Source organism: Patiria miniata, unplaced genomic scaffold, assembly GCF_015706575.1.
Source record: "Patiria miniata isolate m_02_andy unplaced genomic scaffold, ASM1570657v1 HiC_scaffold_22, whole genome shotgun sequence".
Lineage (NCBI taxonomy): Eukaryota > Metazoa > Echinodermata > Asteroidea > Valvatida > Asterinidae > Patiria > Patiria miniata.
This window is the reverse complement of record NW_024037061.1, coordinates 4,457,997-4,485,867: the sequence shown is the minus strand read 5'-3', so window position 1 is coordinate 4,485,867 and position 27,871 is coordinate 4,457,997. Positions and strand designations below refer to the sequence as shown.

The window sequence follows — 27,871 nt, the reverse complement described above, 5'->3', positions numbered from 1 at the left end:
TGTAATTTTGTCGTCTAGGGGATGGAATAGGCTGGTCTACGAGGGGCGAGGTTAAACCTCCTCTTGGGTCGCAAACATAGGAATATCTTGCAGAAAAAAAAACAGAAACAAATGTCATGATAAAACCTCTTGGCAGGTTAACATCTCAAGACACCAAACCTGGAATTTATAACCAAAAAATTGGAACAAGGAATATCGGAATTTTGTTGCGGTCTCTAAATAAAATTTCTTGGAGCCGCAAATTGTGATTTACATTATTATGTATTTCTCATCATCTGAATTTCCCACAGCCAAAATTAAGTGGAAGTGCAGTCGCTTTTTTATTGTAATAAAATAAGGTTGCATTGTCTGCATTCAGCACAAACAATGCTGCCGCGGGGGCCGGGGCGATCAAGATTTTCTGTATCTTTATTTGTCGGCTACTCTGAATTTACACTAGACAGCTTTGTTTTCTAGAAATAGTTTGAGGTTTCCCCCTCTCTCGAAATAAAGTTAAATTGGGGTACCGCATTTTCTTCTGTGAAAATGTGGAAAAAAGGAATTTCCGCCGAAAGTTTCCCATGGTTTGTTACCAGGTCACGGTTACGTGAATGCCTGCGTTTCCGGACTCCCCAGGCCAGTGGCTACTAGACTCGCCTAGTCCACGCACGTTATATTCCCTTCATATAATACCCCGATTTCGATACATTTTCTGTCTGAAACAACTTTTAGTGCACCTTAACACATGATTTCGCATTTCAGAAATGTATAAAAATCCTAATTTGCTGTGGAAAGTGTTACTAAAGTTGATTTTCACACCGTATGAAACAGTAACGAATAATTTGCCGATGATTGACCGACTAGACGAGTCTATGGTGTTTCGTGCTCCGGGAATTCCCAGGCAGCACGCAAGCTCCGGGTCGGCCGTGTGGGGACCGCGAATTGTACTTGAAGTTCCAGATAATGCTTCACAATTGAATTTTGAACCATCCACAGTGGATTATAGTATTCTGTGAATTGAAGGTCACTAAATGGAAGTCATGAATAGCCCCATTCAAGTGTCACATGCCGTGTAGGAGTTTAAAAAGGAGCGGTTTGTTCGAGCAGCTCACTGGTTCAAGGACTAGGAACGCCTGACGGACGCGGACCGGCTTGGTTGGGATTTGGCTGCCGTGCATAACCACGTCCACACGGTTGACTCTAGTCGCATCGCGCTGGTCACAACTCCCCTTCTTCCACTGCCTTGCTGCCTTGTGCGATTGTTGGTTAGCACTAGCAGTTGCATCAGTTGCAAAGCCTGCTTAGTCACACAAGTAAATCACTTCGGAACTTTAATGTAAGTACTGATATTTTCATTCATTTTTTTTTTAAGATTTATTTCAAGTCCAATTACATGAATTATAATCTGCATGTTTCTGTGTTAATTTAAAAAAAAAAAAATTATTTATTTATTTAGAAATCATGGCATCTGATGTGCTGTCATTTTTTTTAAAGTGAAATTTTGTATCAATTTCTAACGATGGTAAGCCAACCATAAAATATTGGAATAAACTGACTGTTTTTAAATTTTAATAATACTAACAGTACTCTCGTACTGTCCCCCAAGTTATTAAATTAGTCCACATTTTGTTGTCAATCTGTTACATGTCCATGAACAAGTGCAAGCTAGTGTGGTTCCCTGAGCTGACAATTTGTAAACTGTATTTTAAATACTAACCCCCAAATCCATCCATTTCTGGAAATTAGAACAACTTAAAGGGAATATACAACATTTGCAAACATCGAAAAACAAATCTATCAAATTTTTACAAAATACCTTACTAGGATGTTGGTAAACGACAGTCTAAAACATCCTGTCAAATTATGGCACCTGGTGTGAAGTCATTTCCAAGAAAAATGGGATTTTTGTATAAATTTCCAACGGTGGTCGGCCGACCACCGTTGGAAAAACCTAACTATTCTTCAACTACTGCTCCAAATTTACCATTTTTTCAGTCCAAATTTTGATTGCTATTGGTTACATGTTCATGCACGGATGCAGGCCAGCTAGACTGGTTTCCTTACCTTACAATTTTCCAGCATCTATAAATTGATCCATTTCATCTTCAATGGAGTCAGGGAACCAGACAAATTGAACATTTTTGTTTTTCTTGGTTTTTCCAGCATTTTCGAACACAAAACTTCAAACATGTCGGTGTAACAAAATTTGATTTACTATAGGCCTACTATTACTAACCTCTCAAATAGTTCATTTCTGAAAATTACAGCAAAAGCCAATGATGTAGGCCTACATTCCCTTTAAGCAAATGTTGTATATTCCTGTATCACCGACACCTGCTGATTCAGACATTTGTCATGTTTTTGATGTAACTCCATGTATGGTTTAATTGATCAACAGGTGGCATACTGGATGGCGTATATCGTTACTATAGTTACTGTTACCATAGAAACAAGGTGCTCTTGGGTGCTAATTATAATTGCCCAGAGACGTGTAGGGCATTTTTGTGCATGCAGTCTTTCATATTTAAAGGGAAAATACAACATTTGCAAACATCGAAAAATAAAACTACCAAGTTGTTACGAAATACCTTACTAGGATGTTGGTAAATGACATGCTAAAGCATCCTGTAAAATTATGGCACCTGGTGTGAAGCCATTTTCATGAAAATTGTATATTTGTATACATTTCCAACGCTGGTCGGCCGACCATCGTTGGAAAAACCTAACTATTTTTCAATTACTGCTCCAAATTTACCATTTTTTTTAGTTTAAATTTTGTTTTGCTAGCTATTGGTTCCATGTTCATGAACAGGTGCAGGCCAGCTAGACTGGTTCCCTTACCTTACAATTTTCCGGTATTTTTGATCCATTTCATCTTTAGTGGAGTCAGGGAACCAGACTACTTGAATATTTTTGTTTTTCTTGGTTTTTCCAGCATTTTCGAACACAAAACGTCAAACATGTCAGTGCAACAATATTTGATCTATTATACTAACCCCAAATAGTTCATTTCTGAAAATTACAGCAAAAGCCAATGATGTACATTCCCTTTAATACCTTAGTTTAGCATTTATTTCTTGTACATGTACACGTATGATCCAGTTTTTGTTTGTGTAGCAGTTCGTCGGTCGCACCACAAACCAGCGTGTCTCGATTTCTTGCCATATTGAGTTTTTGTCATTAACATTATTATTTCATCAAAGTTCTCATTCTCAGAAAGTTTTATTCCGATCGGAGTTCTAATTAAATAAGAACGCTAATTAGACTGTGCGGCGTATCTCTAAAAAATGACAAATGCTGCACGACGAAGTGGCGTATCCCGATACGACGCTTTACACGCTAATTCCCATAGTACTATGACGTCACAAAGGAGCGTCGACATGAAATTGGAATTTAGCGTTTCACAAACCGATGTACAGTATCTGGCACACAGCCACTATTACACACGTTGTGTGACATACGATAAACATGATGACGAGTAACTTTGTAGCTAAATTTCTCAAAAACGTAGCAACTCAGATGCACACGGATTGCATACAATAAAGTTCAATCTATGATGCTAGCAAAAACGAAACAGCTTGAATTCTTACACAGGCACAAAATAAGCCTACAAAATAATGACCAACTTAAGGGCCCTGTCACACTTCTGCAAATCCAAATTCCTGACGAGTTGCGCATTGACATTTTTTTCGTACGCACAATACGCACCTCCTATGCATCTCTATCGTTTTGTGTAAGTTTTATGTACGCAGGCATACGCATGGTACGGCCCAGTACGCAGGATAGTTTTGGGCATGCACAAAACTACGCTGCGTACGCTGTTACGCAGGTCATAAGTTATAAATATGCAGCGCATCGGTCGAGCGCGGTACGAGTACGGTATGTGTTCATGGGGTATAAGCCGTTCATACGCGGTAATACGCTGACCTCCTATATTGGACGTATACATAGCGTACTTGCAGCGCAGATACAACGCACGCTTGAACGAACTCATATCGAATGCCGACGTATTGCTCGTCTTGCGAGCGGGCAACGCATTGTACTTATTCGTAACTTACGAGAAACGCACAGATAGCGAACTTGCGCACTGCATACGCAACTCATACGCATCTCATACGCAGTGGATGCCCTGAATTCGTTACTTGTTCGCTAGATGTGCGTCGCACAAAGTCAAAGTAATCAAAAAATTTCGACGTTTTTGATTGTACGGCTGCGTATTAAAAATGTTTGATAAGGAACTCATAAGGAATTGGGATATGCAAAAGTGTGACAGGGGCTTTAAATCTGTTTTTCTCGAAACACAAAAAAAGCGATACGTCGGTTCGTGGTGCAACCAACGAGTTATGTTCCACCTGTTGCATACAAATTGTCATTATGGCGACATTCAAATTATTTGGCTGGAAATTACACACAAGCCTATGGAAGCACTGCAGCCATAAACCCATGTATTAAATTCCAGCCATTTAAGTAATTCAGACGTGACCAAAGTTCTATCAAAAAGGTTAAAGGTTAATGTTTTATTAACCCATCAATCAATCTTGTGTATTCAATACAATCAGTAAATTATGCAACAGATATGGTTATATGTCAAATAAATAGGGCCTACTGAGATAATGGTAGGGTAGTCATGTGAACATTTATGATGGGCCTATAAAAGTTTCGCTCGTACCCCCCGCCCTGCAAACAGGACGCTGGGATACTCTGATGAATTCACACTCTGATAGGTTGGATTTTGCGTGACCTGTGACCTACGCGTCATCATGGTCATGACTCTGCAAGGTTTGAAACGGCCGTTAAGACTGATTCATTACTCTTTTATTCCAGTTTAGAGATGTTTTATTTTTGTTGAAAAGCGTAATAATGTAGGAAATTCCGTAATAACTTATCTATGTTGTAAATTTACAATTCCCGTCACTTGCTCAGGCTCCGTTTCGAATCACAAACGGTCGGATTACATTATGCGATCGATGCTCAAAATTTTGTCCACATGTTCCGCAATGAAACAGTAATCACATCCGGTATGGAATGCGCGCATTTCTATAGGAAGTTTTCGGATAGCATTTGCGCACATTGTCTTACTGCGGTTTTGAACAGCTGCAGCCAGATGCTTTATACATAGGTCATAGGCCACTTCCTTCACAAGATTCTGTGAAGCTCATCAGAGTATCCCAGCGCCCTGTTTGCAGGGCGGGGGGTACGAGCGAACCTAAAAGTATGATGAATGCGGTGCAGCCATCTAGAAAACAAACCCCTAATTTCTAATTTTCATATGTGCATATGATTATGAGAAAGCTTCTGGCAGCCCTCAATCTTTCAGTGTAAATAAAGCCAAACAAATAAACGGTGTGTTTACGGTAACGGCCTCAAAAATATCCAGGTAGGAAAATAGGGAAATAGTTTTATTTTGTCTTTTTTTCATCTCTGTTAATGCATTTGTGTGTTCTTTTGCAATGTTTGAGACTCGTTAACCATGTACGTGTGCTAATTTTTTGGCAAAATGGTAATAAAAAGTTTGAGGTCGGCGAGTTGGCCACAAAAATTCCAGGTAGGTTGTAAGCACACAATTTTTAAGGTTTGACCCAAGGCCAAAAAAAAACAAGTCTCCGGTTTCTGGTATGGAGCTTGCCCAAAAAGTGGTGCGGCGACGCGGCTTTTTTTTTTTTTTTTACCTGATTTTTTTTCCCTTAAATGTCGGCTGATGACTGCAAATGGTGCCCCACTTAACTTAGGGCAAATATATATGGGAGTCCAGAGAGGCCACATAAAGCTCTTTCTTGATCATAACCCCATCCAAAAATTAGTTAAAATTGTGCCGCAGCAGGATTCCAGTCAAACCAGTGAGTTTGGCGGTTTTGAGACATCATCTTTCATTGAAAAAAAAAACTTTTTCATTTTGCCGACGCGCATGGCTACGGCGACGCGCGCGCATACCAGAAACCGGAGACTTTTTTTTTTGGCCTAAGAGGGGTATATTTTCCCTTGTCATGTTTTGGGAGAAAGATTTTGCTATAATTCTATTTTAGTGGGGAAGGATCCACAAGGGAATGGGCTTCTTTTTTTTTTAGTTCCCCTTTTTGTGATATTATTTCCGGTTCCTTGAATTTCCAAGTTTTACTTCCCTTGAGTTGTATTTGTGAAGGTTATAGGAATTACAAATTTCTATCAGCCCATTCCCTTGTGGTAAAATCTAAACACTTGTAGCAATGAATTAATGCATTACTCAAATTGTGTCAAATTTGCTAAGTTCCATGTTGGAATTTGAGAATAACTGACATTGACACACATTTTGTTACCCCTTATTCCATTCGTTATAAAAATTGTGACTGACACACCTTCCATTGAAATGTACCACTTGATTTGTCAATCATAAAAGGACTGTTTTCAGTTCGCTTCCAGCTAACGTTAAGGTCCTGTTCACCTATTGTGCTGATGTATTGTTTGAATACATTCACCATTGCCCTGTGTAAGTGACGCATGTGTGGTATCGATTGTAGCTATTTTTGTACTTTGTGTCGATGAACAGACCTTGTACATGGGTCAGTTTTCAGGAATCTAGGCACAAGTGATCTGGTCATTGTCAACATTTCTCTGAACCAAAATGCACAGAAAACGCATTTTCCTCTTTTTTTTTTTTAGTTCCCCTTTTTGTGATATTATTTCCGGTTCCTTGAATTTACAAGTTTTACTTCCCTCGAGTTTTACTTCCCACCAAAATTCAGACAAAAAGTTTGAATTAAAGGGAATATACATCATTTGCTTTTGCTGTAATTTTCAGAAATGGATGGAATTGGGGGGTTGGAAATATATAGCAAATATAGTTACACTGACTTTTTTGAGGTTTTGGGTTCGAAAATGCTATAAAAACCAAGAAAAACAATCATTTTCCTGTAGTCTGGTTCCCTGACTCCATATAAGAAGAAACAGAGCAGTTTACATACATTGGGGAATTGTAAGGTCAGGGAACCAGTCTAGCTGGCTCGTACCCGTTCATAGGTTTGTAATCGATTGCAAACAAGTGCGATGGTCAATTGGGGCCAGTATTTGAAAAAAAGCCAGTTTTTTTCCAACGCTCATCAGCCGATCAGCGTTGGAAATTGATACAAAAATACCACTTTTCTTGAAAATGACAGTATACCAGGTGCCATGATTTTACAGGATGCTTTACACTGTCATTCACTAACAGTCCAGCAAGGTATTTCAAAATGATTTGTAGTTTTATTTTTTGATGTTTGCAAATGTTGTATTTTCCCTTTAACCTGATAATTCCACTGATATTCATTCCACAATTGGATTTCTAAAAGTTTCAGTTCATTTTTTAAGAATTTTTTTGTTTGCTCTTTTCACCGTGCACAATTCCAGGAGTCTTATTTTTCTGATACAGTAGGCCTAATAGGTTTTTGTATGAACTGTTTGTTAAAATGTTTGAACCAGGAAAATGCGTGCAGTAAAAAGAATAAAATCGCACTGTGAAGGCTGCTATGATCCTTCCCTATTCTCTTCAAACAATGAAAGTTTCATTCAGGCACAGCTTTTGTGTATTTTCTGGTTCATCAGTCTATACATTTGTCAGTGATTCATCGAAGGGTACTCCCAAAAATGATGAGAAATCACTTTCGTTTTTGTCTCGCCTGAACTTTGTTCAGGAAAGAGGCTACGCAGTCACTAAGGCACCTGGTAGGTATGTAGTACATGTACAAGCTGATTTACCAGATCATCATGTAGTATGTATGTGTACAGGTGTACGTGTTTAGACACGTTTGTTTATGGTGTAATTAATCGGGGCCGTATCATAAGTCCGACGCCTCATAAGTCCAAAATTTCAGACTTATGAGGCGTCGGATTTATGAGGCATACAATTTATTTATTCCGCCTCATAGGTCCAACACCTCATAAGTCCGACGCCTTATAAGTCCGACGTCAGAAAAACGAGGTATTTAATTTACTTATGAGGCGTCGGACTTTTGAGCGCACCCCAATTAATCAAGGATTTTCTATTGTTCCTCTTCCCTTTTCCTTTGTACATACCAACTTTTTGGCAATAGCTCTCATTGGTTTTGTACACGTTTTCTAATCAAGGTCGTCCGTGATTTGGTTCCTGTTCTCAATTCATCGAAGATGTTGCACTTGTGTGTCCTTGATTTACATACATCATAAACACACACTATATACCCGAGGACCGACACACAAAGGGAGAACAACAGATCCTTTCAGTCCTCGGGTGTTGGGTCTTTCGTAAAACGTACGGTCCTCTGTAGTAGGTTCATGTGCTTAGTCTATGGGAGAGTGTTATATTACAGGGACATAGGGAAACACAAAGCATTGTCCTCGGGAGTATGGTAAAACAAAAGTGTGTGTTGGTATGTCTGTGGTATTTTGGTTGAAGTTTCGTAAAATTGGTCTCATTTCAAAAGTTAAAGTCCAATTGGAACCAAACTTGGGTCATGGATGCAACATGGGAACCTTTAAATGATAATGATGTCAGAGGTCACATACCAAGGTCAAAGGTCACCCTTTACAGATAATCGCGAATGCAGGCGAGACGCATGGTTTGAGAACCATCTTGTTGAGTTCACTGCCAGTTTCTTTTCTCTTGTAATGCTTCATATTAAAATGAATTCAATTCAAAGTTATAACTTCAATTTAAAGTAAATAACTTTCAATTTAAAGTAATGACGTATATAAGAACATGCTGATTGTTAGAATGTTCACTGGACTTCTTTCATGTTCATTTTTCACATGGAATTGGAGTGCAAATAGTCCTCAATAGCAGCTTGATAAAAACAAAATTTGTTAATATAGATAATGAAAGGAAGTCCAATCTTTATGTGACCTTTTCAACTGTGACGTACTGATAGCAGCGTGTTCCGGAAGTTCATTAGTTTCATTTATATTATCTCTCCTGTTCTACCATCAGTAAACATTGTGTTGCTCTATACTTTGTGATTAGCTGTTCAGTTTCACCGGAAATTAGAAATTGTTTTATGAAATATGTGACGGCACTTTAGTGATGTGGCTTAATTACTGAAAGTTCTTTATTTGTCCTTTCCGTTTCAGCGTGGTTTGGCTGCAGATGTTTAACTGATGACTACATGTACCTTACTTCATCGTCACGTGTACAACTGAGGCCTCTGTTTGAATTTGTCTGAGTTACTTAGTAAACCATTTCTCCAGCACGTTCTTCTGCAACTGACTTCTCAAAGAAATTAGTTTGACATTGACACCTCTGATTCCAAGATGGATGTCCAATCATCAAGTCCTATGTCTCCAGGACGTAGGCCATTTTGCAGGCAGACGGCAGTCACAGAAAACTGTGACGTTGCCGATGGTCCCGTAGATGCAACTCTGAATGGCAACATTGCACCAACAGGACACTCAGGATTTCCAAGAGTCCAGCTTGTCCACGAATCCAGCAAAGAAAGTTTGGTCCACACTTTGCCAAACTCCATTGCAAGACAGAAAAAGTCCTTACAGAAAAATCCACCTTTACAAAAAAATCAAAGTGAAAATTGTCCCCATTCCCGTAATGAAAATGTTTCCAAAATGAAACAGCTTTTTGCCAAGTATGTTTACAGCGCGCAGTTGGCAGCTTTTGATCGGCGTCTCTTCAAGCAAAGAAACAGTGAGACAATCCGCTATCGTCAAAATACTTCATCTGAAGAGATTGCACGTCAAAAACCAGAAGCTAAAAAGCCGTCTAGAAAGAAAGATGTTTCAGATGGACTTCCCTTCTCATCCGGAGTGCTGGCTGATTTTAAACGAGAGAAGATAGTTTTGGCTCATCAGAAAGATTTTTCTGATGTTCTTCCGAGGGAGACGGACACTCCTAGTCAACAACTACCAGCCGGTTATTGTGGAGGAGTTAGTGAAGTTCGAAGTCGTCAAGAATCAAGGAGCGGCTTGGAGCCATCTGGTGGTGAAAGATTCCAAAACGGAGACATCCCAACGATTAAAGTAAATAGTGAAGAGGAAAAATGCATTTCTGATACGGGAAGAGAGAAAGGCGAAAGGTTTCGCCAGTCCAAGAAGTCCAGCGGGTATGGAACTGGTGGAAGTGATGACATCCCTGAAGGAGAATTCCTCTCAAGTGTGTTCTTGTCTTCTGAAACTTCAGTGGACAAGGAGGTTCATCGGGAGGGTCTCAGAGATGATCACCAAATGCTCAGGTCACCTTTCCCAAATAAAGAAGTTCTTCTCTGTGCACCAAATGGAGAATATCTCGCTGAACAACCTAAGGCAGTTGCTTTGGGCAAAGGGGAGAGACAACTTCAATGCAGAAATACAGATTTACCCTCAGATGCAATGGTCTGGCAGTTTTCCGGCACCAACATCATGAACATGATCATTCCGTCACACATCGACGACAATGGCGTTGATAATGCCACACGCTCTGAGCTTGTGAGGTATTTCAATGAGATTGTCCTTGCCAATCCAAACATACCGTTACCTAAATGTGAACTCCCAAAATTTGATTGGAACGATTTGGAGGCAGCTAGGATCGCTGATCTGATCTCTACAGAAGAGAAAAAGGATGAACAATTCCTTGAGTGCGTAGAAACAATGGCATCATTAAGCTCTCAACCATGGGCTCTAGAGCCGATGGAGGTAAGACAACAAAGTCCTGATCACTTGTCAGATGACAGTTCTGCGGAGCGATTCGAGTTGGATATCTCAAAGGAGTCAGGTGAGAAATTAGCTCAAACTGATGAATATTGTAAGATCTCGTCCTTAGTTGATAGTCAACATATTCCATTGCTGTCGTCACTATCACTATTTATTACTTTAGAACAGACTAACACCGTCAATATCAGAATTTGCAATAATTGATACATGTGTATTGGAAATAAAATATCAGAGAATTTACAGTAAACTCCGGCTAAGTCGGCACTCTCGGGACCCGAGAATTTGTGATGACTTACGCGAATGCCGACATATGCTGTAAGCCGTCATTTTGCCGACTTACATGAATGGTATGCACACATGATTCATTGCACTAATTGGCTTCGATTTACCCTGGATTATCTCCTTAATGCTTGAGTTGAATCCGGCAAATTAATCCTCGAATTGTATCATCACGTTTGGGGTATTGACAGTGGAGACCACGACACATATGTACGTACACAGTAACGAATTAAATGCGTGCGTATACCACACACGCATTGACTGCAACAGTAGTCATTCAATAAGAAGACCCCCAAAATGACAGAGCACATGCGTACAGCTGAGAGGGGGTACTGGTATTGACTTTCCAACTGCAGTACAGGAAGTCGATGCCAATGTGTGACTTGTTGAATGCCGATTTACAGGATTTTGTAATGCTTTTTTTGGAAAGGGGACCGAGAGTAACACAACGACTTGAGCGAAATGGCGACTTAGAAAGGCCGACTTAGAAATAAAAAATTCAATGGAAATGCATTACGGACAATCGGGACTTAAGTCAGACGGCCGACTTGAGCGATTTGACAAGTTGTACAATGTCGGTTTAGCCGGAGTTTACTGTATCAATTATGTAAAAGTTAAAGACCATAAAGATGACACTTGATTCCAAAAACCAAAAACTCAGCACTGAGAGTTTGTCCAGAACAGGGAAGACTTGTTTTGAGTTTTTACACTAGGGACTGAATAGCGAATTGCAGTGAACACAGCCTTGACCAACGCTATCAGCTTGTTCCCTTACAAGCTTGTTCCCGCTACCGCACACAGCGCGCGCGAGGCTAACGGTATAGTAATAGTGTCGCGGCGCACGCTGTGTGCGGAAGCGGGAACAAGCTAATAGCCTTGGTCAAGACTACAGTGAACACAGAGCACGCAGTGTCGCCGCTTGGCATGTCACGATGTTGTTATTTTCAGTCACAAGCACAAGATAGCGCCAATTAGTTTTATTTCATTATACAGCAAACTTTGAACACAAAGTCACAAGCTTTATTTTGACAATAATCTGAAGCATTGTCCATATTTTGAGATCATTCCCCAGTGTTCAGGTGTTTAAATGTTCGGTACTTCGATATGATTAAAAATGTCTATCGGCAGTATTGATATAAAAATAATATCGAATAACCAAGTAATATTGATGTATTGACGGTGATAAGAACACACTAATAATAATTTTGTGTATATCTTTTGTTCATTTCAGACTGTTTCACTAACCCTATAGTAGCTGTAGCACCATACAATTGCCAGAGCACTCTAGTTTTATTGATTCTATCAGTGAATAAACACAATGTAATACAATGTCGCACAGGTGCTTATGGGTTAATTATAAAAATTCTGGAAACACCCGTGATCTTAAATTACCTGCTCCGTAATTATCTGCTTTTTAAAAATGTTATATACACACATGTGAATCAGGACATTTGCATCCAATAATTGGACTCATCTTTAACACCTGTGTTGTCTAAAGTCTCCCCGTGCTCCTTATTATTCTAACTGCTATGTGCCAAAATGCTTTGTATTTGATCATACTTCTTATTTATTCTAGTGGCAGAGCCCTCTCTGTACCTTGGTACTTTCTCGAGCCAGGATCCAGACAGTGGCATCAGAGGTTGGGGTAGCTTGGATGATGTCGATGGAAAGATGGACCCACCTGTTTACCCCTCAACAGGTGCAGCAGCTAGGCCAACCCCATCCCAACAGCTCCATGATGTTGCCTCAGCAAACCATTTAGCTGCTCTCCGCATTGGCCATTCATCTGCATCTGCTAGAGCAGCTGCATATGACTTGAACAATGAGTTTGACACTTGTGGAATTAGCGATAGAAAATACCCACAAAGAAACCCGTCGAGTGTGACAGGCAGCGAGATTCATCATCAGCTTAACGGTTACTTGACCACTCCAAATCAGGATCAGTCTCAGCCGATGACTAATGGCGTGGTTACCAGAGGAGCAGCTGGCTTCACCGACCAAGGAGCCAGATCAACCAAAAGAGGTTCAACTCCTCAAGAGTGGAAAACTCCATGCAATGGGCCTCTTGCAAATGGCTTCGCTGGACCGTGTCACAGAAAGAAATCAACGGGCTACCAGTATGACAGGGAGAGTGACACCAGGTCTGCAGTTGTGGACAGCGGCAGACAGTTTTATACAACTACAGGGATGGCTCCAACTCAGCCATTGGGTTGTGGAAGTACAGGCCCAAATTACAAGGTAAACATTCTTAATCTTTGAACTGATCACCTGGGGCCAATTTCATAGAGCTGCTTCAGCACAAAATTTGCTTAAGCACAAAAATGTCTCGCTTAATAAAATCAGGTTACCGGCCAAAACTCCATGCGATTGTTATGCTCAGTAAACAACAGCTAAATACCGGTCACAAGCAATGTACATCAAATGGAGTTTTGGCCGGTAACCTAATTTTACTAAGCAATGTTTTTTCGTGCTTAAGCAAATTTTGTGCTTAAGCAGCTCTATGAAATTGGGCCCTGATATGTAGCCACGAAGCCCCGATGTTCACATCGACCATGGCAGGATGGTCGATGTCCACATTGAGGCTTCATGACTACACCGACAAGCCTAACAAGCCGCTCGGATGTCACCTATCCAGAGCAGCTTGGTGCAGATTGAACAGATGCCATAGTGATCATTGATTCCTGGCCAACATGTTCCGGATGGGCCTCACAAGTCCAGCTTGTTAGTGCAGAGCTGCCCTCCAAACGGCCGCTCACATCACCAGCAACTGCCTGCTTCACAACTGCCCGAACGAGGAGTCCTTAAAAAAAACTAGATAATCCAGGCATATGATGGCTAACAACAATGCTGATAAGACTATTTAATCATAGATTAATTCAAGACATGCGCATTCACAATAACTATGAACCAGAAATGTCGGGAACGTAAGTTTGTTCCTGACAAAATGTTTGAAACGTAATCAATAGTAATTACACAGTGAGTATACAGTGTTTAAAAAACGTCGGTGAAGGGCAAAACCTAATTTGATTTATATCACCCCGACGCAAAATTCCATCTTATAATAGTTTATGCGGTACCCGCTGCTATGTACATCAGATTCAAACCGGCCACCCGATCCCGTAAGCTCGGTGGTCGAGTGGTAAGACATCTGCACTAGAAAGCAGGAGGTCGTGGGTTTGAGTCCCACCCGAGTGATTTTTTCCAACTTTCACTCGGGAGGTAACACACTGAGTATACAGTGTTTAAAAAACGTTGGTGAAGGGCAAAACCTAATTTGAATCAATAAAATAATTACATTAAAATCCGAAACATAAACCTAAAACCAGTTATTTGACGTTGACAGAATGTCTGAAATGTACGTGGTGCTACAGGTTTATGATTTGGACATTCTGATTCAGGGATTATGTATGTCTGAAAAAATGAACAAATGTCTGAAATATAATTGCCATTGTTCAAGTTTCAGACGTTTTCTCCAGAACAAAAGCATTTCAGACATTCCTGGTTTAAAGTGATATACATACCTGTAAAGAAAATAATGGATTTTTTTTCACATCGCAATGCAATAAACCACATCACTCCTCTGCTTAGAAGTCTGAGATGGCTCTGGCAAAGACGAAATTAGCATTACCATGTTACCAATGGAATTACTCTTATTTCTTCAACTCTGAAATAGGATCAAAGACCTTCGCTGAGTCAGCTGGAGCGTTCTGTATACTGCTTGAAGAGATTTCCTCACGGCAACTGTTCTGACTGTAGTTGTTTACAGGTAATTTAATGGCTTATTTTATATTTTGTTTTTGAGTTTTTGTCTTAAGAGTATCAAAGCCTGTCTGCGAATCGTCAACAAAACATTCAAGTTTAGGGAATCATACAGTGCACAGTTTTAAGTATGCTTTAGTTAAGTATGCTTTAGTTAAAAGGGGAAACAATGTTGCAACCCGATGCCACTTCAGCATATTTCCTAACAAAATTGGAAATGTTTCTCAGTCCCAAATTCATGTCTTTATCATCATTTTTGCAATGACCTTCATTGAGATGATATATGAAGAAAAAGGTGGTGTCAGGTTGCAAAATGTTTTTCCCTTAAAGGGGCACCAAGCCCTGAAATTCCCAAAAATTGCCTGTTTAGGATCGTTTACTTATCCTATTTCAAACATCTGGTTTAAAGGAATCCAACCTAATTATGTCTTGCCGTTCGTGAGAAAAGACAAGAAACAATTTTTTTTTACATCTTCGGACACAACGGAGTATGCATTTTTCCTGTCGTTTTCAGTCAATGTACGATACACATTGTGTATGTCACATACCTGTAAATTACACACATCACCAACGCCGTACTGTGGTTTCTTACACGTCCGCAGACGGTGAACACTTTATGGCTAGCATGGCTAAAATCACACTACCACTGAACAGCCCAAATTTATGGGGTTGCAAAAGTGGACTCAAAAATTTGTTCTCCCACGAAAAACACAGGAATAACACAAACACGGCCAGTTTTTATAGAATAGTTGTGTGGATGTTTATATTCGACTTTTAAATGTCCTTTCCGATTAAAGGGAATGTACATCATTGGCTTTTGCAGTAATTTTCAGAAATGAACTATTTGAGGTGTTAGCATAATAGATGAAATATTGTTAAACTGACATGTTTGAAGTTTTGTGTTCGAAAATGCTGGAAAAACCAAGAAAAACTAAAATTTTCAAATGGTCTGGTTCCCTGACTCCACTAAAGATAAAATGGATCAATTTATAGATGGCGGAAAATTGAAAGGTAAGGAAACCAGTCTAGCTGGCCTGCCTGCACCCGTTCATGAACATGTAACCAATAGCAAACAAAATTTGGACTGGAAAAAAGGTACATTTGGAGCAGTAGTTGAAAAATAGTTAGGTTTTTTCAGCGGTGGTCGGCCGACCACCGTTGGAAATTTATACAAAAATACCACTTTTCTTGAAAATGACTTCACACCAGGTGCCATAGTTTTACAGGATGCTTTAGACTGTCATTTACCAACATCCTAGTAAGGTATTTCGTACAAACTTGGTAGTTTTGTTTTTCGATGTTTGCAAATGTTGTATATTCCCTTTAAAATCATTTTGTTCAAAGTGCGTTTTGCAGCACAATTGGGCGTATTCCAGTACGTAGCATTCCTTTCAGTTGTCATGGTTGTGCAAATTTCATTTCTAAACTGCTAATACAATTGTGCCGTATTTGCCCATTCATTGCCCTATGAGCTGCAAAGGGTTTGAAGTGGACCCTAAACTAAATATTAAAAACTTATCAAAGTTGAACCCAAATATGATATGTTTATATACACAGGGAAAGAAGCAGGTCCTGCAACTGAAGCACAGTTTTCTGAACGACAAGATTAAAGATAGGGAAGACATCCTGAGATGTTTGTGGCATCATAGTAGGCAATGCAGGGAGATACAATGCATTGTACCATTCTGTGATGTTTACCGAAGCGGGTGAGTGTTTGAATCATGCTCCATAATGACTGTACGTGTTGAATTTGTGGTCTGAATCTGTGACTAAGGCAGTTGTATGTTGTAATTTTTAATTTTTGTTGTTGTGATTTTTACAGATTTAGTGCGTTCGATTACTTCCCCCGCACTTACTCGTGCAAGCACGACAGCGTTTGATTAATTCACGTGACTTTCGCTTACTCGAGCCTGGCCCAAGTAACCGACTCGCCGAGCCGGTTACTTGGGTAAGTATCCCATAAGGCCAGGCAATAAATATGGCTGCCAATGTGACGTCCGGCAGGCGCCTCAGGCCATGTCCGAAATGGGCGGAAAAAATATTGCAACCTGACGCCACTTTTTTTCTTCATATATCATCTCAAAGGTCATTCATTGCAAAAATGACGATAAGCATGAATCTGGGACTGAGAAACATTTCCAATTTTGTAAGGAAATACTTTAAAAAAATTCTTGACTCTCCATAGACTTTGTACACAAACCCGCAGAAGTGGCGTCAGGTTGCAACATTTTTTCCGAAACGGGCTTCCAGAGCTACGGCTACGTCTATTGTCAGCGCGTTCCCGCGTATTTTCAATGGGCGTGGACCTAGACCTAGCTCTTGACAGTTGATTCGGATGCAGCCTGTGTCATGTCAAAGTTCAACTTGCCAGCTCTTTGCACGAAACTTTACCCGAAATCGTTCGTTTATTTAGCTCCACTGCGCATGTCTGTCATCACGAGAGGAGCCAGGCGCGAGTAAGCTGGGAGAAGTAATCGAACGCACTCATTAGCACTCTGCTTAGCGACGTGAAGTGGATATTAGATTAACGGGGCTGAGCAAAGTTTGTCTCTCCCCCCCCCCCCCCCCCCTTAGGTTGATAAATTAAATTGCCTCCAGTTAGATAAACCAAACTGTTAATTTAATTTCAAAACCTAATAATCCCTTCCTGATCCTAATTTCTTCACACGGCTGCATGCTTCTCTCACCCGCAATCTTATATTTCATGATTGTATGGGTTAGGGTTATCAATAAGCAATGAAATACATATGTAATTGTGTTGTAGTGATAGAATAAAAAACATAATCAAAATAAATAAATGGGGGGAGGTGCCTGGCAAGCAACTGCCCCCTCCCCTTTATGGGCAAAAACCATAAACGTAAAAATTAAGAACAGTTGTGTTATTTCTCTTGGTGTGCCCCCTAGCTGATACTGCCCCTACCCTCCGCCCTAAATGTCTGGAGCTGGCGATGGTACTGGCAGTGCCTTCAGCTTATGTATTTTCCGCTGTTATATATTGCAGGCAACCTCTTTCATTTGAGGAGCAGTTTGCTCAAATGTGCCACAATTCACTGAAGGTGGACCTTCAGCTGGAACTGGTACACGCCATGCACAAGCAGGTCAGGTCGGAAAATTTCCTCCAGGTAAGACACATTATTTTTTCTATCTTTAACAAAATGTTTCTCCTGATAATTACTCGTATATTTTACCATTGTGCATAATTAATTGCCATTCATAAATAGTTAATACAGTTTACCCATTCCTGTTGGTCGAGAGCCCGTCATGTGGCCGGTCTTAAACGGATGATAAAGACATGGCTAGCTGGTCTTAAACACTTTTCCAGTGTCACATGAAATTTGGACTCCTGTGAAATCAATTGCCTTTTAACGTTTCGTTGGTTGAACGTTCACATTCCTCAATACCACCAGTGAATCAGTATTTCATAGTCCGAAATTCACACTACGCCATCCCAGTTGCATTTTGCGCAACATCGCGCAGTACGCGCGACGCGCACGCCAATCTAGGAGTTGTAGAAGGACATTCCATATTATAGTCAGAGGGGTGTTTGAAACAATATGAAGTAAACTTGTTGAACAAAATGGTTAGCAGTGTTTAGTTTTTTACTTGTTTTGGTTTTTGGACGGAAAAGGTATTTATGAATGGGAATAAATATGTGCTTGGTCGGTATTAAACACTCTGTTTAAGACCGTTTGGAGTCTGGAATGCTGATAAGTACCCATCCAGACTCCAACTGGTCTTAAACAGAGTGTTATAATACCTCCGAAACACACATTTATTCCCTTATTAACAAATGGAGTGTCTGAATCTGAAAGTGAATTGTAGAACAGACTTCCAGCATTTTGAAGACTGCTTACCGGTAGGAAATTGTTGTACTTTCCTTCCAGCTTGACCCCAGCAATCCAATCAGTCACGAGGCATGGACGAGAGCTCAGGTCAGAGAGGGGCAGTTCTTGGGAGACTTTGGTGATTTCAACATCCTGCGAGCTGGTGTGGAATTCCAAGACAAGCAAACTTTGAACGTTGTTATCAAAAAGGTAGTTTGCATTTTATATTTGCATTCCTACTGTAACACCTTTTACATAGTAGGGGACTCAAAGATCTGGACCCGATTTCATCAAACTCTTCGTAACTTACGATGCATCGCAGCGATGCGACGCGTCGTATCTCAACGATGCGTCGCAGCTGCGACGCGTCCTGCGATCCATTTCACGAAACACGTCATAGGTGCGACGCGTCGTAGATGTATTTATAGCACAACTCGGTGACTGTTTTATGTATTTAGTCGGCGTACAGTAAATAGTCATCTGATATTCAACAAAGAGTTGTTGGATCTCAGCTCGAAATTTGTTAAAACGTAAAACAAAATGGCGATCGTGCGAAGCAATTGTGAAGGAAAACTAGCTCTCAGTGGACTGTAAACCTACTTTGAAATTTCAACTGCAATATTCCAGTCTTATTCATAATTATTCAATGAATTTTCTATTTACAACTTTACACACATTGCCTCGGTATTATAATCTCATTTATGTAATGTGTATGGCATTAAACTGGCTTAGAAAGGGACTCTTCGTATTTTGCGATGACCACTAGACACGTTGTAACTTGCGATGTGTTTTAAGCCATTGTCAAGGAACTTACGACGCGTTCAATACATCGCAACTTTCGTGAAATGGATGATACGACGCGTTGCGAGTTGCGACGTATTACATGTCGTAACTCGAGTTGCGCCGCGTCGCAGCGCTTCGTGAAATCGGGTGCTGGTATGAGCACTAACATTTGTAACGTAGATGACATTTATTTGAAACGGATGTCATTTTTTTTTTTCATTTGAGAGGCGGGAATAAACCTCTTGTACATATGAATTATTTGGCCTTGCCAGAGGAGACGTAACCTTGTCGGATTTGACTCACTGGTTATGGAGACACAGCTTTTCTATCGTCCCTTGCTGATAAACTCTCTTCTATGAAGCCCGGGAAGGGACAGGGTGGAAAAGTTTTTTGTAATTTGCTAATTCGTTCCCTCGAATTGCTAACTCGTTCCCACGAATTACTAATTCGTTCACACGAATTGCTAACTCGTTTGCACGAATTGCAATTTCGTTTGCACAAATCGCTATTTGGTTCGCACGAATTGCTATTTCATTCACACGAATTGCTATTTCGTTCCCACGATTTTCTAATTCGTGGGAACGAATTGCTAACTCGTGGATCCGGGAACGCGGAACGAGTTGGTAATTCGTGCGAAAGAAATAGCAATTCGTGCGAACAAAATAGCAATTCGTGCGAACGAGTTAGCAATTAGATGTTGTTATTATATGATACTCGATAACCCACCGCCGCGACAACCGGCCGCCGCGAGAAGGCACAATCACAACCAACCAATAATGCAGCAAGACTTTTGTGCAATTTCACTGGTCAGCTCTTTTGTTGTGTGTAGTATGTGTGGGACTAAAAATGGACCGTCAGTGCCTGCAGAAGTCGCGCATGCCCACTATAGTTTCCCCCATTTTTTGGGGGGGGGGGGGAGATTTTAGGAATTGGCCTAGACGTTGTTCTGACGGGTTCATGGGTGATATTGATTGGTCTTGATAGCACCCTCTCGCTGCAGTGGGTTATCGCGTATCAAACAATAACAACGTCTAGCCCCTAGACTACTAGCCTTCCTATCCTGGCCATGAGAATCTAGTTTTCTCTTGACAGTAAGTTGTCACTTTTTTATTTCAGGCCGTGTGTCACCCAGACTCGAAGAACGTGTACTTTAGGATCAACAGGAAATCGTCACCGTACATCACACAGGACTTCTGGTGCAGTGATTTGTGTAAGGAGAACCGCCTACTTGTCTGCTCTGCATATTACCCAGGTAATGATAAAGATATCCATGTAGTACTTAACTACAAAACTTGCGTTTTTCTGATAAAGTTATATTTTGAAAATTAAATACAAGTCAAGTTGTATCATCGTATACTATACAGAGATGCCACTTTTCCGTTTTTAACCGGAATTCCGGTGTTTTTTTTTAAATATCACAAAAAAATCTGTCAAAAAAACCCCGGAAAAAAACAGAAAAATATTGAGTGATTTTTTTTTAAACTCCGTTCTTTTTTCCGGCCTTTAAAAAAGAAGCCTGGAAAAAGAGAAGAAAAAATGTGGAAATGCGTTCATTTTTTTCTCGTAAGGGACTTGAGTTATGTCGGCCTACTTGCGCACGCACAGCACAACGTTGTTCGTTGAAGTAGTCTTAAAAAACAAGTCTTTGTTGTTGCCGAATCTGCATGCGATACAGGCGGCCAACGTACTTGCACATAGTATACAACCGTGCCTCATGCGCATGCACAGCGTGCGGGCGTGTTGTATGCTGAGCACGTAGCATTCAGCCTGGAAATCAAGTCTTATCATTTCAATTATCGGTGGTTCCCGCTGATCGCAGTGATATGTGAATACAAAAAAATGCCCGGTACCGACCATGTTTTTGTCGCTTGCATCGTGTAGTGCAAAGGTCATGTACACCGACAGTGTTGTGGAAACACGCATGTTTCGTGTAGAAAATGTTGAAAATTCGGAATGGGAAGGCGGAATAAAAAATAGGAAAATGAACAATTTAAATTGATTGAACGAACCGACAGCTAAAAGGCCATAGAAGCAAAAATAAGCGGAACTGGGCTTGGCAACAAGAGAAAGATGACAACGGGGACTTTGTCTTTGTGTCGGAGTGGCTTTTTCACACACAAAAAGTTCCGTTTTTTTCAAGCAGCTGTTCCGGGTTTTTTTCAAGCAGACCCTGAGTTTCGGTTTTTTCAAGCAGACCCTGTGGCATCTCTGACTATAGCAAGTCCATGTACATGTACATGTGTTCATGAGTTGTGTACGAGTTGATTGTGCGCGAGTTGATTTATCACCAGTAAATCATCTGCAAAGTGGGTGATGTTGATGGCCTATGCCGCCTGCGAAGTCGGCGACTTGTCAGGCCCTGATGAAGCCCCCTCCACCTCATAAAAAAGACAATTAAAACCTTACTACCATGCCATGTTAACCTTTATTTACCTTCATACAACACCTGCATAAATCCCTGTCATCTTATTGGTGGATTGTTGATCACATGTCATTGAATTATTCGTCCCAACGCATGCGCGGCCGCACCGCGAAAATAGAAGTTCTATTGCACGGTGAATAGAACTTCCGTTGCACAGTTTCATTACTGCCGGTGGTGGCGCTGTAACACGAATCTGATTCACAGAATGGCAAATTGCCAGACAAAACGCGATTGTTCTCCTAACAGAAGACTAAATATCGGAACTCATGGGTTATGCTGACACTGCTAACACCAAGCTTGATGCCAAACGATTTAACAAATTTGAATATTGTAGTTCTGAACTTGTCGAGAACACTTTTTGAAATACATAAATTGGATATGAAAGTTTTGAACTTAGTTGTGGAACAGTTTTAAACCGAGATAGATTGAATATGCTGGTTATAGCTCTGAACTTGTCGAACTGTTTTGAAAATTCGGTATTGGAAGTGAACCACCAGTTGCCATCTGAAAAAGTAGAACATTGATGTCAGAACCAGTTTACAAGTCAACCAATCAGATAACAAGGATTTAAGTCAGGTGTTATATAAAACAAATAATGAATGTTTCACGTTCGTGCAATGGTAAGAATAATTTCATTTGGTGACAGATGGAATGTTCCATTCCACTTGGCTTTGCCTCGTGGAATGGAACATTCCAACTGTCACCTCATGAAATTATTCTTACCATTGCACTCACAAACATTCATAATTTGTATAGTATGAAAAATTGCCGACAGTTTGTTTTAGTTTCCCCAAATGAAGTAGTATTTGATAATTCTTTTCATGATTAATATTACTAGAAATGAAGAGTCTGCACACAGTCATGATGTTTGGAAATTTGACCCTTGACCTGTGCTTGACATTGCTTCAACAAGTCATTGCTGCTGCCATACACCTTCACTCTATTGAGATTGTCTACCTCAACTGGAAATGTGAGTAATCTACTACAACATGCACAGTTAATAATAATGCTCAAGCAATAAATGCACAATAATAAAAATGCACAGTTGATAAAAAATTGCTCAAGTATATGAAGCCCGGGAAGGGACAGGGTGGAAATTCTTTTTGGAATTTCCTAATTCGTTCGCACGAATTACTAATTCGTTCGCACGAATTGCTAATTCGTTCGCACGAATTCCTATTTCGTTAGCACGAATTCCTAATTCGTGGGAACAAATTGCTAACTCGTGCATCCGGGAACGTGCCAGTAATTTGTGGGAACAAATTAGCAATTCGTGCGAACGAGTTAGCAATTTGTGCGAACGAATTAGTAATTCGTGCAAACGAATTAGCAATTCGTGGGAACGAATAAGTAATTCGTGCGAACGAATTACTAATTCGTGCGCACGAATTAGTTAATTCGTGGGAACGAATTAGTAATTTGTGCGCACGAATTAGTAATTCGTGGGAACAAATTACTAATTCGTGCAAACGAATTACTAATTCATGCGAACGAATTAGTAATTCGTGCAAACGAATTAGCAAACTCCCAAAAAAAATTTCCACCCTGTCCCTTCCCGGGCTTCATACTCAAGCCAAAAAAATGTAACGAAAACCAAGGCTGTTTCAGCAAGTTGCCGAAACAGCCAATAAATAAAAAACATTGAATCAATCTATTTATTATAATGAAGAAATAGCATTCTTCATTATAATAAATAGATTGATTCAATGTTTTTTATTTATTGGCTGTTTCGGCAACTTGCCGAAACAGCCTTTGTTTTCATTACATTTTTTTGGGGCTTGTGGATTTTTTTTTGCCTATATGTGCTACAACCACTGAGCTATCGGCACTGATCACTATGCAACTTTCTACTGCACATCTATGTCCCATCAGTCTATAAGATAACAGAAAAATACAACAAGAAATTGCCGAAACAGCCATGTGTTTGTCCACAAACATCTAGTTCAACAGTTTTGTATCGTCTTTTTGATTGGAAAATATGTAGGGAAAAATTCATGAAATATAATTCATCAACATAAACTATTATAAATTACTAAACAAGGTGTGTTCAGTTCCATCTTGAAGCAAATGCTTTTTAAAGGGAAAATACAACATTTGCAAATATCGAAAAACAAAACTACCAATTTTTTACGAAATACCTTACTAGGATGCTGGTAAATGACAGTCTAAAGCATCCTGTAAAATTATGGCACCATGTGTGAAGTCCTTTTCAAGAAAAGTGGTATTTTGTATAAATTTCCAACGGTGGTCGGCCGACCACCGTTGGAAAAACCTAACTATTTTCAACTACTGCTCCAAATGTACCTTTTTTTCAGTCCAAATTTTGTTTGCTATTGGGTTACATGTTCTTAAACGGGTGCAGGCCAGTTAGACTGTTTCCATTACCTTACAATTTTCCGGCATCTATAAATTGATCCATTTCATCTTTAGTGGAGTCAGGGAACCAGACTACTTGAACATTTTTGGTTTTCTTGGTTTTTAAAAGTATTTTTAAACACAAAACTTCAAACATGTCAGTGTAACAATATTTGATCTGTTATACTAACCCCTCAAAATAGTTCATTTCCGAAAATTACAGCAAAAGCCAATGATGTACATTCCCTTTAATACACATGTGCTGTTCTCATGAAATAATTATAATAATAATAATAATGTGCTTATATAGCGCTTTATACCAACAGTCTCAAAGCACTTCACAATTATTACCCCTGTTCATCAGGCCATGAGACCATTTTTTGCAGCAGCTTGAGATCAGCGCAATCTGGTCTCTACCTTCACAGATGCCCATTTATACCCCTGGGTGGAGAGAGGCAATTGTAGTAAAGTGTCTTGCCCAAGAACACAAGCACCACGTTCCCAGTCAAGTTCGAACCCACGTACCACGGCACGTGAGTCGAACACCGTAACCTTTGGACCACAGCGTAACCATAAACATTGAAAGCAGTCTGCACACCCTGTACATGTGTTCCCAAGTTTAATAACCGAAAACTACCCTTACACTTGAAACGGATTGTTCAAACAAAGAGCACCACTGCAACTCCAATCATTCCAAGACGATTTCTAGCGAAAGCGAATGTGTTTCATTAGTCCATGATGCATACTGGTACCCTGTTTGACATCTTCAGACGTTCCTTTTCTTTTCTTTCATTTTTTGTGCCAAGGTTCCAATGTGCTCTTGTATTGCAGCACCACCGATCGTAACCATGTGAACATCAAACTGTGTAACTTCAGTAGAGCAGTTCAAGTCAAGCCAGGCAGTGTGGTCACATGTCCTGCTGACATCAGAGAGACGTACGATCCCTGCTTCACTGCACCAGAGGTATGCATTCAGATAGCATTGTCTAGTCAGTCGAACCGTTATTGCCGGATCCAGATTCACCTGTGTCAACTGTGTGTGGGTCTTTATTATAAGTGTCTTTTTTAAGCCAGTTTTTAAAGACATAACAATGAAGGTTGCTCTTTTAGATTTATGCAGAGGATTCTCCATGCAGAGAAATGGAAGACGTTTAGAAATGAACAATATTATTGCTATTATCAGATGGAATGTTTGCGTCAGAGTGATATATATCAAATTAGGTTTTGCCCTTCACCGACGTTTAAACACTGTATACTCAGTGTGTTGCCTCCCGAGTGAAAGTTGGAAAAAATCACTCGGGTGGGACTCGAACCCACGACCTCCTGCTTTCTAGTGCAGATGTCTTACCACTTGACCACCGAGCTAACGGGATTGGTTGGCTGGTTCAAATCTGATGTGCATATAGCAGCAAGTATCGCATAAGATGGACATTTTGCGTTGGGGTGATGTAAATCAAATTAGGTTTTGCCCTTCACCGACGTTTAAACACTGTCTACTCAGTGTTACAGTGTATTACCTCTCGAGTGAAAGTTGGAGTCCCACCCGAGTGATTTTTTTCCAACTTTCACTCAGGAGGTAGTACACTGAGTATACAGTGTTTAAACGTTGGTGAAGGGCAAAACCCAGTTTGAATGTTATTGCTTGAAGCACTTCAACTAAGACTTATAAATACCCCCCAAAAATGACGAAACTGACTGGAGGGGGTTTGAACCTGTGACCTCCGGAGCTCTTGCAACTAAGCTATCCAGCCCTATGTTTGCAGTTCCCCACTTTGTCAGTGTCTGTGTTCAGGGGCGCCCGTCAGGAGCCAGACTTTTTATAGACGCACCTGTTTTCCTCTTGTGGTTTGTTTAACGACTCATAAAGGCTGAATTGTTATTTCATGATTTCAGGTTTTGTGCGGTGAAGCACTGTCTTACAACTCAGATGTTTGGGGTATTGGGTGTCTCTTATACGAGATGCTTTACAAGAAACCTCCTTACTCGGACTACTGCCACCAATCGCCAGCACAGATGAGAGAAATGGTAAGACCGTAACATGGACATTCTTTCCAAAAAATGCTTGCGTGTTCAAGCCACTGATCTCTATATTATAAAGACTGGATAGCTAATAAAGAGCCGCACAATGAATGAATTTGACGCCATATTGGTGAGACCGGCTGGTGATCTACAAAGGACAAGTTGCCGTCTTTATAGACAGCATGATTTCTTTTGTAACGTCAAGGTTCACTTGACTTATATTTTGACCACCCCCACTGACCAAGGTTTACTACAATTTTTCTAACGTCGTGGTTACTTTTTAAAATGCCGCAAATCACTTTTTCGGCGTTTTTGAAATAATAATCACTACGGAAATGTGTCCCTTTTAGAACATCATAATATGTGTACGTGACCAAAATGCGCGTAAACTGTTGATACAACGCGCGCGTATTTACGCGTAGAACGTTCGTATTATACGCGGCCATCTTCGTGAGACCGGGGGCGAATTGGTCAATATGCAAAGTCTACTGTGTGAATGTTGTATGCATATCCGCTATCCAGTCTTTATATAGAGATCAGTGGTTCAAGCCCACGCTGCATCATTCAAAGTGAATTTTGAAGTTTTTGTGCTGACTATAAAAGTTGGGCATTTGAATGACGTCTAGAACTTAAATTTTGTAGTATATGGCATTGATTTTTTAATTACATAGAATTTTAACATTGTGCAGTGACATTGGAGCTCATATATCAGTTTTTCATCTGTAAATCTCCTTCGCTCGTACCCCTGCCCTGCAAACAGGATGCTGGGAAGGGCTGATGAGCTTCACAAAATCTTGTGAAGGAAGAGGGGATGGCATTCTGGGTAATTTATCATGACCTGTGTATAAAGACATCTGGCTGCAGCTGTTTAACACCGCAGTTAGCCAATGCGCGCAAAACTTTCTCATAGATGCGCACAGTCCATACTGGATGTGATTTCTTTTTCATTGCGGACAATGCGTCGCATAATATGCAATTTGACCCTCCATGAATTCAAAACGGAGCCTGAGCAAGTGACGAGAATTGAAAAGTTACAAAACAGATAAGTTTTACAGATTTTCCTACATTACTACATTTTTCAACGAAAAAAAAAGCATTTATGAATGGGAATAAAAGGGTGATGACTCAGTCTTAACGGCCATTTAAAACCTTGCAGGGTCGTAGCCGTGACGACTTGCAGGTCACAGGTCATGCAAAATCTATAGAATCAGAGCGTAAATTCATCAGCCCTTCCCAGCGTCCTGTTTGCAGGAAGGGGGGTACGAGCGAATCGATCTCAATGTTAGGGGGCGGTATATACAGCCATTTAAAGAAGTCATAAACAAAGTTGAAATGCTTTCTTAATAAACATTGTGCAAGATATACAAGATATGTCATTTAGTATTTTTGGACCCATTTTACTGTGGGCACAACAGTCAGCAGCTGAATGGGGGGCTTGCAACCCCAAACCCCCCTCTTGATCCGCCACCGTGATTGATCACTGTTTCATATTTCTCTGTAATGTATCGGTCCCTTTCACTGTCTGTCTGCAGGTGCGTCGTAATCAGCTGGAGCACAACTTCTCCGCTGATCATGCCCAGCTCCTGCCTTTACTGTGTGAATGCTGGGAGAGACTTGCAGGCGATCGCTGCACAACGGAGGCACTGCTAGTATTAGTGGCAGAGGCTTTGTTGTTGCACAAGATGGCTCAAGCAGAAAGATGAGGGTTGGAGGGACGGATCTAGCTTTCAGGAAAGGGGGGTTGATATGAAGGAAATAGGGTTGAGTGGAGGCATGTTGAAATGTTGAATGCCCCTACATTTCTCCTGCATTCTAAGGCAATTGGAGAATA

General features: G+C 40.4%; 1 protein-coding gene across 1 annotated transcript; it reads left to right on the top strand.

The window, feature by feature from the left end:
* Positions 1 to 866: 866 nt before the first annotated feature.
* Positions 867 to 27,871, top strand: LOC119730755. The gene is made up of 12 exons (XM_038203780.1): positions 867 to 1,315; positions 9,034 to 10,660; positions 12,455 to 13,116; positions 14,552 to 14,644; positions 16,195 to 16,343; positions 17,639 to 17,759; positions 18,522 to 18,671; positions 20,361 to 20,496; positions 22,505 to 22,636; positions 24,828 to 24,985; positions 25,915 to 26,046; positions 27,573 to 27,871. Exons 2-12 carry the CDS (start codon positions 9,214 to 9,216, stop codon positions 27,741 to 27,743), a joined length of 3,351 nt encoding a protein of 1,116 aa, XP_038059708.1. The 5' UTR covers positions 867 to 1,315; positions 9,034 to 9,213; the 3' UTR covers positions 27,744 to 27,871.

Coding starts and splice junctions, on each gene's coding strand:
- LOC119730755 (XM_038203780.1), top strand. CDS start 9,214: ATGGATGTCCAATCATCAAGTCCTATGTCTCCAGGACGTAGGCCATTT. Junction 10,661..12,454: donor GGATATCTCAAAGGAGTCAG/GTGAGAAATTAG, acceptor TATTTATTCTAG/TGGCAGAGCCCTCTCTGTAC. Junction 18,672..20,360: donor TGAACGTTGTTATCAAAAAG/GTAGTTTGCATT, acceptor TTTTTATTTCAG/GCCGTGTGTCACCCAGACTC.